Here is a 12,249-nt window from a genome sequence, read left to right as displayed (position 1 = left end):
GTCATTCCCGGGACACTCTTTGTCGTCTCTCGGGACCAAGGCTGAGGCTTCCAGGTACGGCGCTATAGGTTGGTTCTACTCAAAATTCTTTAAACTCAACCAACCGTCTACATGGGTAAATACTCTTCCTGGTTTCAGCCTTGATGATGCTAACAACAAAGAGGCAAGTTCAAATACCTGTCTTACAACAAAGGGCCAAACATTTAACAGAACATGATTCATTCCGTGAATATAAAGTCTTCAAGCAGATTATGGTCTCAACCGGAGCTCATCTAATTATTTCATGCCTCCTTAAACCACAATTTACAATAAACTAGACGTTAATCAGTCGTTTAAACAAGATTTGTTTTTATCTTAATATAAAATGCTTCCGTGAATATAAAGTCCCTTCAAGCAGATTATGGTCTCAACCGAAGCTCATCTAATTATTTGATGCCTCCTTAAACCCCAATTTACAATAAACTAGACGTTAATCAGCCGTTTAAACAAGATTTGTTTTTATCTTCTCCATTTAAAATGCAATGTTAAACCTGACTACGCAGTCATATCAAGAGAATGTGGAAATTTGAGGAATAATCGAGTAGTCTTCAAAAACCAGGCAGAAGAGACACTGGTGACGCTAGCCTAGCGTGCCAGAACAGCACCAGACTCCGCAGCTTAGCGTGGAATCCCAATTTACAAAAAGGCTACATTCCCGCATTCAATTTTGTGTCTGCGGATAAAATAGATCATTTGTACTCAACACACCGCTTAACGAAATTAAAGTGATGTGGTTAGGACTACACAGTTATACTAAGGCAAAGTGTTTCAGACCAAATAAAAAGCACAGCCTAATCAACACAGGCTTCCTTAAATAGGCAAAAGTTTTGCCTTCGTTTGACATATCTGTATTCCTCAAATTTATCCACGACAGTGTGTATGTATTTTGTGTGTGTTTTGTGGTGTTTTATGTGTATTCACCTAGTTGTATTTGCGGGGGTTGAGCTCTGCTCTTTCGGCCCGCTTCTCAACTGTCAATCAACTGTTACTAACTACTATCCCCCACCCCCCACCTCCACACACAAACACCCGGGAAGCAGCCCGTAACAGCTGTCTAACTTCCAGGTACCTATTTACTGCTGGGTAACAGGGGCATCAGGGAGAAAAACTGCCCATTTTCTGCCATCACCAGGGATCGAAGCCGGACCCAAGGATCCAGGGACCCCGGACCTAGACCGCTGTCCACTCAGCTATTAGGCCCCCTCTGTGTGTGTGTGTGTGTGTGTGTGTGTGTGTGTGTGTGTGTGTGTGTGTGTGTGTGTGTGTGTGTGTGTGTGTGTGTGTGTGTGTGTGTGTGTTTGTTTGTTTGTTTTTGGTGTGGAATGAGAATGAACCGCCAAAAATTTCACCTTTCACCTAGACAAACTGAAGAAATGATCCAACAAATGGCTACTAAAGTTCAACCCATCTCTGTGCTAACCATCCCGTTGCACCGTTGGGAAGATGAGGTGCAATAGGTACGGTGAGGGAGAACTCTATCAACATCAGAGGCCCAAGACTTTTCAGCACACTCCTGCTACACATAAGGAGCATAACTGGCCGGCCTATCACAGTGTTCACGAGAGAACCCTTGAAACACCTCCGAACACCTAATCAACCAGGCTGTGATTCATACGTCAGGCTGCGAGCAGGCTCGTCCACAGCCTGGTTGACCAGACGACTAGCCAGGAAGCCTGGTCGGAGACCGGGCCGCAGGGCTGTTCGTCCCCGGAAGCTACATAGGGTAGGTAGAGCCCCATTTCTCCACCTTCCCCCCCCCCCTCCTCATCCAGTACCTGACTTTTAGTCCATTATAACACTCATCTAGACTTCCCACATACTTACCTTATCTACCACCACCGAATACAAGGTTGGAGAAATACCAGAGATATCTTATCTGCTACCCCCCATCTCCCACCTCCCACCACAAAAAAGCTCAATTAACGCCAAATCACCGAGACTAAACATCTAAACGGCCGGAAAGACAGGGTGAGCATCACCTACGAGAAGTTAATTAGCGAGATCCTTGAGATGTAACCAAGGCTAGAGAATGCTCCCACTCGCGCACACACACAACCCAGCTCCTCGGGCGGTAGCCTACTTGCTCACTGCGGGGGATGTGTTGTGTAATCTTGGATAAATTCTTACACCTATACGCACGCATGCATGCATGAACACACACGCGCGCTCACACACGAAATTGCTGCACAGGCACATCAGAAGGAAAACAACAGTGAAGGAACATATAATGAAACTGAGGATAGGAGCAGACAGGCTCCCTACAAATGACAAGGTGGTGTGTGAAGGACTCCGTAAGAAATTCCTGGAGATCTTCACAATAGAGCAAAAGGTTTCTGAATTAACATAAGAACAAAGGTAACCGCAGAAAGCCTATTGACCCATATGAGGCATGCCCTATTTATAACCACCCAATCACTTTGGGTGTCCATTCATCCACTTGTAAACCACTGTCATGTCACCCCTAACTCTTCGCCTTTCCAGTGAATGCAATTTAAGCTTTATTAATCTTTCTTCATATGAAAGATTTCTAACTTGGGGAATTAACTTTGTCATCCTACGCTGGACACGTTCAAGTGAATTTATATCCATTCTATAGTACGGCGACCAAAACTGAACTGCATAATCTAAATGGGGCCTAACCAGAGCAAGATATAGCTGAAGAACACCAGGTGTCTTGTTACTAACGCTTCGATTAATAAATCCCAGTGTCCTATATGCCTTATTACGAACATTTATGCATTGGTCCTTTGGTTTTAAATTCTTACTAATCATAACTCCTAGATCCCTTTCGCAATCCGACTTCTCAATCTCAACGCCATCTAGCTCGTATCTTGTAACTCATTACCTAGCCTCAAACTTTACATTTATCAGCATTAAACTGCATCTGCTAATCTTTTGACCATTTCAAAACCCTATTTAGATCAACTTGAAGTGATAGTGAGTCTTCTACCGTGTTAATTTCCCTACCGATTTTTGTATCATCGGCATATTTGCAAATGTTGCTACTCAAACCTGAATCTAAATCATTTATATATATTATAAACAACAGAGGTCCCAAGACAAAGACTTGAGGCCCTCCACTTACAACATTATCCCACTCTGACTTAACCCCATTTATAATAACTTTCTGTTTCCTTTGGAATAGCCATAACCTAATCCAACTTAATATAGCATCCCCAATACCATGAGCTATCTTTTTAATCAGCCTCAATTAAGGGAATATCTAACCAGGCACACTGTAGGCGTTTGAGATTACCAATGGGGAGGTAAGGAAACATTTGCTTGAGATGGATGTTAGATATTCTGATACAGTATATGAAAACGATCTCTAGGAGGGAATACCCTCGTTCCTCTCAATTTCTCCTGATGCGAAAATTATTAGGAATCTAGCAAGGGGCTACAAGATGACCAAGACAAACTGAGTGAATGGTTCAATAAATGGTTTCTAAAGTTCAACTCAAGCAAATGTAAACTAATGAAGGTAAGTGGAGGGAGCAGGAAGCCAGATATAGGGTTACCTCAGCTCGGCGCGCCCAGAGCTGAGGTAACCCTAACAATGAAAGGCTGAGCGAGTTCAAACACCACGCTGGAGGAAAGGCGAATCAGGGGATATAACTTACAATATATTTGTCTAGACTAAGGAGGTTACAGATAGGATGGACCAACATCAATGTTCAAACTGGGAAACGGGAAGACGAAAGCGGAAGAAAACCTCTAACATAAGAACTGCAGGTGAAAGAAATTGGCTACAAGACGAGATCGTTGAGACAATTTAAGAAGCACGTTTATAGAAACTACGACGAGAAACAAGATGAAAGTCATTCCATTAATTGATCATATGCAATGGCGGGGCTAGGGAACTATGGTTCGATCCTATAAACACAACTAGGCGAATACATAAATCATCAGGGCTGAAGAACGGATAACGCACAGGCTGCCACTAAGCTATCCATAGGCTTGTACTCACCTCTCAACTGTCAATCAACTGGTGTACAGATTCCTGAGCCTACTGGGCTCTATGATATCTACATTTGAAACTGTGTATGGAGTCAGCCTCCACCACATCACTGCCAAATGCATTCCATCTGTTAACTACTGGCACTGAAAAGTTCTTTCTAACGTCCCTGTGACTCATTTGGGTACTCAGTTTCCACCTGTGTCCCTTTGTTCGCGTACCACCCGTGGGAACGCACAACTGCTGTGGGTTGTGAGTTTCCGATCAGCACAATGGCAAAAACAAAATGCAAATTTTATGGACGACGAAATTGGAAGTTCTTCACTTACTACTTACACCACAAATATGATCCACAAGCTAAGGAACCGTTTATAAATGGATACTATATTACTGGCATAGGAGCCAAACCTGTGTCATTTAGATTGCTAAACTCTAACTCAATAAAAAAAATTGCCATAAATTTATTAGACCTAGACAAAAAAATAACCGAAGATCTGTGTAGGCCTAGTCTAGCCAACTTCTGATTAGGTTACAGGAAAACAGTCACCGAGGGCTACCCGGCACAGTTAGGCAACTGCTTTGAGTTGCAGTTGACCATTCTCAAGACGAATCGACTTGAGAAGATAAGAAAAGAGAGAGGGTGGAGGAAAAGAGAGAGGATGGAGGAAAAGAGAGAGGATGGAGGAAAAGAAAAAGGGGAGGAAAAGAAAAAGGGGAGAAAAAGAGTAAGAGAGATGGGGAAAGAAGAAAGTGTGGGAATAAAAGAAGGGAGAAAGAGGAAAAAGGGGAGAAAGAGGGTGAGGAAATGAGAGGGAGCTAAAAGTGGTGGGGAGGAAAGGAGAGGGGGAGAGGAAGAGAGAAGAGGGGGGAAGAAAAGAGAGGGGGGGGAAGAAAAGAGAGAGGGGGGAAGAAAAGAGAGGGGGGAAGAAAAGAGAGAGGGGGGGAAGAAAAGAGAGAGGGGGGGAAGAAAAGAGAGAGGGGGGGAAGAAAAGAGAGAGGGGGGGAAGAAAAGAGAGAGGGGGGGAAGAAAAGAGAGAGGGGGGGAAGAAAAGAGAGAGGGGGGGAAGAAAAGAGAGAGGGGGGAAGAAAAGAGAGAGGGGGAAGAAAAGAGAGAGGGGGAAGAAAAGAGAGAGGGGGGAAGAAAAGAGAGAGGGGGGAAGAAAAGAGAGAGGGGGGAAGAAAAGAGAGAGGGGGGAAGAAAAGAGAGAGGGGGGAAGAAAAGAGAGAGGGGGGAAGAAAAGAGAGAGGGGAAGAAAAGGGGAGTAAAGAGAGGGGGAGGAAAAGGGAGAGGCCGGAGGAAAAGGGAGAGGGGGGAGGAAAAGAGAGGGGGAGGAAGAGAGAGAGAGAGGGGGAGGAAGAGAGAGAGAGGGGGAGGAAGAGAGAGAGAGGGGGGAGGAAGAGAGAGAGAGGGGGGAGGAAGAGAGAGAGAGGGGGGAGGAAGAGAGAGAGGGGGGAGGAAGAGAGAGAGGGGGGATGAAGAGAAAGAGGGGGGATGAAGAGAGAGAGGGGGGAGGAAGAGAGAGAGGGGGGAGGAAGAGAGAGAGGGGGGAGGAAGAGAGAGAGGGGGGAGGAAGAGAGAGAGGGGGGAGGAAGAGAGAGAGGGGGGAGGAAGAGAGAGAGGGGGGAGGAAGAGAGAGAGGGGGGAGGAAGAGAGAGAGGGGGGAGGAAGAGAGAGAGGGGGGAGGAAGAGAGAGAGGGGGGAGGAAGAGAGAGAGGGGGGAGAGAGGAAAAGAGAGGGGAGGAAAAGAGAGGAAGGAAAAGTGAGGCGACGAAAAAATAGGGGAAGAGGAGAAAATAGGGGGAGAGGAGAAAATAGGGGGAGAGGAGAAAATAGGGGGGAGAGGAGAAAATAGGGGGGAGAGGAGAAAATAGGGGGAGAGGAGAAAATAGGGGGGAGAGGAAAAAATAGGGGGGAGAGGAAAAAATAGGGGGAGAGGAAAAAATAGGGGGAGAGGAAAAAATAGTGGGGAGAGGAAAAAATAGGGGGAGAGGAAAAAAATAGGGGGGAGAGGAAAAAAATAGAGGGGAGAGGAAAAAAATAGGGGGAGAGGAAAAAAATAGGGGGAGGAAAAAATAGGGGGGAGGAAAAAAATAGGGGGGAGGAAAAAATAGGGGGGGAGGAAAAAAATAGGGGGGAGAGGAAAAAATAGGGGGGAGAGGAAAAAATAGGGGGGAGAGGAAAAAATAGGGGGGAGAGGAAAAAATAGGGAGAGGAAAAAATAGGGAGAGGAAAAAATAGGGGGAGGGAAAAATAGGGAGGGAGAGGAAAAAATAGGGGGGAGAGGAAAAAATAGGGGGGGGAGAGGAAAAAATAGGGGGGGAGAGGAAAAAATAGGGGGGGAGAGGAAAAAATAGGGGGGGAGAGGAAAAAATAGGGGGGGAGAGGAAAAAATAGGGGGAGAGGAAAAAATAGGGGGGAGAAGAAAAATAGGGGGGAAAGGAAAAAATAGGAGGGAAAGGAAAAAATAGGGGGGAAAGGAAAAAAGGGGGAAAAGGAAAAAAGGGGGAAAAGGAAAAAATAGGGGGGAAAGGAAAAAATAGGGGGGGAAAGGAAAAAATAGGGGGGGGGGGAAAGGAAAAAATAGGGGGGGGGGAGAGGAAAAAATAGGGGGGGGGAGAGGAAAAAATAGGGGGGAGAGGAAAAAATAGGGGAAGAGGAAAAAATAGGGGAGAGGAAAAAATAGAAATAGGGGGGAGAGGAAAAAAATAGGGGGGAGAGGAAAAAATAGGGGGAGAGGAAAAAATAGGGGAGAGGAAAAAATAGGGGGAGAGGAAAAAATAGGGGGAGAGGAAAAAATAGGGGGAGAGGAAAAAATAGGGGGAGAGGAAAAAATAGGGGGAGAGGAAAAAATGGGAGGAGAGGAAAAAATGGGGGGAGGAAAAAATGGGGGGAGGAAAAAATGGGGGGGAGAGGAAAAAATGGGGGGAGAGGAAAAAATGGGGGGAGAGGAAAAAATGGGGGAGAGGAAAAAATAGGGGGAGAGGAAAAAATAGGGGGAGAGGAAAAAATAGGGGGAGAGGAAAAAATAGGGGGAGAGGAAAAAATAGGGGGAGAGGAAAAAATAGGGGAGAGGAAAAAATAGGGGAGAGGAAAAAATAGGGGAGAGGAAAAAATAGGGGGAGAGGAAAAAATAGGGGAGAGGAAAAAATAGGGGGAGAGGAAAAAATAGGGGGAGAGGAAAAAATAGGGGGAGAGGAAAAAAATAGGGGGAGAGGAAAAAATAGGGGAGAGGAAAAAATAGGGGGAGAGGAAAAAATAGGGGGAGAGGAAAAAATAGGGGGAGAGGAAAAAATAGGGGGAGAGGGGAGGAAAAGAGGTGGTAGGAAAAGAGAGGGGGGGAGAGGAAAAGAGAGAGGGGGAGAGGAAAAGAGAGAGGGGGAGAGGAAAAGAGAGAGCGGGAGGAAAAGAGGGAGGGGGAGGAAAAGAGGGAGGGGGAGGAAAAGAGGGAGGGGGAGGAAAAGAGGGAGGGGGAGGAAAAGAGGGAGGGGGAGGAAAAGAGGGAGGGGAGGGGGAGGAAAAGAGATAGAAGTGGGATAACAAGTGCTCCTTACTCTGATACAAGTCACAATACGGTTCGCCAACTGATTTGAAAACCAACCTAACACTACTAAGCAAGCTCAGAATAATCTAACGATATACGTTCTTCCTTACTGGAAAAATTTGCTTTGTCGAAATGCATGTGTACGATCTGACCGTGGCCCCTACCCCCCCTAACTAATCCACCAGCCCGTCCTCACAAGGTTTACCAACGTCAAGAAACTGTCGTATTAAAGTGCCCTTGTCCTAACCTACCAGAGGACCCAAAACGGAAAACGGGACAGTATGGTAATTTCGCGAGCATTTTGCAGTACGACAGTTTTTGCCCTTAGGTAGAAGGGGAAACTATCAGGGGAAAGCGCCAAGCCATTACGACTATATAGCACTGGGAAGAGATCAGGATAAGGATTTGGGATGGGACGGGGGGAAAGGAACGGTGCCCAACCACTTGGACAGTCGGGGATTGAACGCCAACCTGCATGAAGCGGTGATTCACGGTGGCTCATCACTCCTCGTATTATTACATGCAGCAGCACGGCACAGGTCCCCGGCTGTGTCAGCAGCGACACATGAATACAAAAGCTTCAAGCGATGAATCTGGGTCATTCCATTTAACTTGGTACCTTGAAGTTACCTTGAATTGGTTCTGGGAATTAATGTCCCCGCGGCCTGTCTGCTTGATCTGTCTGACCAGGCAACCTGGTTGAGTGATTGGCCAAGCAGATTGTCAGATGCTGTTGCACGCAGTCTGACGTATGAATCACAACCTGGTTGATCAGGTACACTTTAGAGGTGTTTTAGCAAGCTCCCTCTTGAACACGGAAAGACGCAAGCTAGTTATGCTCCCTTATATTTAGAGGATAGGTCATGAAAATCCTCTGGGTCTTAATGTTTATAGAATGGTCTTTGAATGGTCTCACTGCACCTCTACCTTTCAGGAGTTGTTATTCTATTCATTCTGACATGATTGTTTTTGTGGTAATTGTGGAACCAGTTACCGCGTAACGTGGTGGAGGTGGGGTCCCTCGATTGTTTCAAGCGTGGGTTGGACATGTATATGAATGGGATTGGGTGGTTATAAATAGGAGCTGCCATGTATGGGCTAATAGGACTTCTGCAGTTACCTTTGTTCTTCTGTTTTTATGATTCCTCGTTTTGTCAGGAAATAGTTCAGTGTGAAGGTTTGGAACCAGTTCCTCTATTTACGAGTATTTTGCCACAACGTGAATTGATTTACTGAAATTTTGCTTAAATTTGAAGCTACTAAAGCTATTATTCCTGAAGGTCACCCTCGATATAAAACAAAAATCATGAATATGATATTCATTGAATATCAGCAAGTATACTACTTGCTGATATGTGATTTGTCAGCAGCAGCCAGTTGAGGTGATGCGCTCCGCTGGTCATCCCTGGACCAGGCATTGATCTGACGCATTCCTCCACAACGGCGCCACACACACACCCCAGCATCCCCTACCTTCCGTTGAAATCTCCAAATCCCACGTTTGTATATTAACTGAAAAAAAGTTGTCCCGGCTGTAAGAGCTGCCTTTCAAGTAGCGGTAAAGGAGGCCTTGAGGTAGCAGTGTGCAGGGTACTGCGCAGAGCATCTCCAGCTTCCCGCGCTTGGCTCCCAGGTGATCATCTGGGAGACCCCTACCATGATGCCCCCATCAACAATGGCAGCCAGATGAGGCGGCGGGTGTCAGCGCCACGGGTCCGCGCTCTACACACACACTCCCACTTAACCTTACCTTTGCTGTAGCCTTCTTGTAGCGGACGGTAGCTTTGTGTATAAGATCCCGCACTAAGATCTCCCCCTCGCCGCACGGCACCACTACACGCACCGAGCCGAAGCACACCGTCACTTTCATCTCGCCTGTCCTCCTCCAGGCACCGGGGGCCTCCAGGGCCACTGTTATACTCGCAGGGGCCTCCTTAGAGGCCAGCCTGGTGCTCTAGGGCAGGTCTTGTGCGAGCCCCCTCAGGTAAACAACTACCTGGAGCGGCCATGTTTACGCTATGCAGTGGGACATGTTCACCTATCCAACCACCTGCCGATATTTAACGTTTTCGATCACTATCGCTCGCTAATACTTTTTTTGATCTATTCCAGACTCCAAATTATACCCTCACTGCACTATAAACTTTCAGCGTGAATCATATAAATCTGTAATTAACGCGATTTCCTTCATAATTTGGGCGGAAAACGAGTGCACCACCACCCACTCCCAGAGCTCTGTGACAACTGAAGCCCGGGCGGAGGCGGCGCCGGCTGGTGGCCGCCCGGACAACTACCTCACAAACACTCGCACGTGAGCCACACACACATGGCCCCATGGCCAGGCGACCATGACTCTCTATGGCACTAACACTACACGCAACGGCTCTCTATGGCACCAGCACTACACGCTGCGGCTCTCTATGGCACCAGCACTACACGCTACGGCACTCTATGGCACCAGCACGACACAGTGCGGCTGTACATAGCACCACACGTTACACTTATCAATGGCAGCACAACACACACTCAGACACATAACAAGGGAGTGTAAGGTAATGAATATCGAAGAGGCTCAAAACAAAGATTGTACACCATAATGGAAAGCTAATTGGAATTTACACCCAATAAATTACAATTTTTTCATATCAAAAATGCTGTGAAGCATTTGTTAATAAAAAATATAAACAAAAATAGATTTTTTAAACCAAAATTTTAAACAGTTCAGTGCCAGAACTAAGAGGATTAAGTTTTGAAAATGAATGCTGGTTAGCAATGTAAAAATACTTCGATCCCCTATGTGGTTGAGAGCACGATAACCCACAGCACTAAGATGTCCAACAGGAGCCAGATTCACGAAAGCAGTTACGCAAGCACTTACGAACGTGTACATCTTTCCTCAATCTTTGACGGCTTTGGTTACATTTATTAAACAGTTTACAAGCATGAAAACTTCCCATTCAACTGTTGTTATTGTTATAAACAGCCTCCTGGTGCTTCGGAGCTCATTAACTGTTTAATAATGGTAAACAAAGCCACCAAAGATTGAGAAAAGATGTACATGTTCGTAAGTGCTTGCGTAAGTGCTTTCGTGAATCTGGCCCCGGCAGATCTCTAACCCTGTCCACGGAGGACAGAAGACAATCTGGACAGAAAACAGTCATAGCAGACGACTGCTATGGTGGTTAGAAGTGTGACTGAAATGCCACGTCTGTGGTAGAAAATAAACCAAAAAATAAGAAAGGCCGGAGCATAAACATTAAACAACCAAACCTCATATCCCTGTGGTCACTGATAGGTAATCACTGATAGGTAATCACTGATAGGTAAGCACGGAGAGGTAGTCTCAGATAGGTAAGCACGGAGAGGTAATAAATCGGGCCAGATTCACGAAGCAGTTACGCAAGTACTTACGAACTTTACACACAGAAATCACAATTGCGTGATGCATGAAATGAACAAATCCACAAGGGCCGTGACGAGGATTCGAACCTGCGTCACGGCAGCGTCTGGGATGCTCTCGGACGCGTTGTTCGAATCCTCGTCACGGCCCTTGTGGATTTGTTCACTTACGAACTTCTTTGGCAGCTTTGTTTACAATTATTAAATAGTCAACGAGCTCCAAAGCACCAGGAGGCTGTTTATAACAATAACAACAGTTGATTGGCAAGTTATCATGCTTGTAAACTGTTTAATAAATGTAACCAAAGCCGTCAAAAATTGAGGAAAGATGTACACGTTCGTAAGTAATTGCGTAACTGTTTCGTGAATCTGGGCCCAGAGTTCGAATTCCCGATACTAAGTTATCCAATAGTTTGATTTAGTGTTGGTTTTAGACCTATGATTTAGACTTTACTGACCAGTCAGCACCTATACTTTAGTCCTAGAAACGGTTCAAGGTAAAGAGTCTGAATCTACAGCGATAAGTGGAATGCGCTCGCGATGTTTATGTCTTACGCAATGTTTGTGTGTTGACTGTTTGTGTTTACTATTTGCGTCCGTAGAATCGAGCTATTAGCTCTTGAACCCCGCCTTTTTAATCAATGTATTTTTCCTCTATTATGTCTACTACATATATTTTTCTCGAACACACACACACACACACACACACACACACACACACACACACACACACACACACACACACACACACACACACACACACACACACACACACACACACACAAGGGTCAGAGAGAGAAAAAGACTTGGGGGTTGACATCACGCCAGACCTGTCCCCTGCAGCCCATATCAAGAGGATAACATCAGCGGCATATGCCAGTCTGGCCAACATAAGAATGGCATTCACAAACTTGTGTAAGGAATCATTCAGAACTTTGTATACCACATATGTCAGACGAATCCTAGAGTATGCAGGCCCATCATGGAGTCCATATCTTGTCAAGGATAAGACTAAACTGGAAAAGGTTCAAAGGTTTGCCTAGTACCCGAGCTGAGAGGTATGAGCTACGAGGAGAGGCTACGGGAATTAAACCTCACTTCGCTGGAAGACAGAAGAGTTAGGGGGGACATGATCACCACATTCAAGATTCTCAATGGAATTTATAGGGTAGATAAAGACAGGCTATTTAACACAAGGGGCACACGCACTAGGGGACACAGGTGAAAACTGAGTGCCCAAATGAGCCACAGAGATATTAGAAAGACCTTTTTTAGTGTCAAAGTGGTTGACAAATGGAATGCATTAGGAAGTGA

At 45.7% G+C, this 12,249-nt stretch overlaps 1 protein-coding gene across 1 annotated transcript in view; it reads right to left on the bottom strand.

Moving 5' to 3' along the window:
• Positions 1-10,024, bottom strand: part of LOC123762033 (partitioning defective 3 homolog) — a 324,827-nt gene extending 314,803 nt beyond the window's left edge. Inside the window, exon 1 of the mRNA XM_069300392.1 lies at positions 9,287-10,024. Within this exon, the coding sequence (XP_069156493.1) occupies positions 9,287-9,406 (120 nt within the window). The 5' untranslated portion in view covers positions 9,407-10,024. The remainder of the gene's footprint in view (positions 1-9,286) is intronic.
• Positions 10,025-12,249: the final 2,225 nt, after the last annotated feature.

The sequence above is a fragment of the Procambarus clarkii genome, chromosome 5 (assembly GCF_040958095.1).
Source record: "Procambarus clarkii isolate CNS0578487 chromosome 5, FALCON_Pclarkii_2.0, whole genome shotgun sequence".
NCBI lineage: Eukaryota > Metazoa > Arthropoda > Malacostraca > Decapoda > Cambaridae > Procambarus > Procambarus clarkii.
This window is presented reverse-complemented; position numbering and strand designations above follow the sequence as displayed.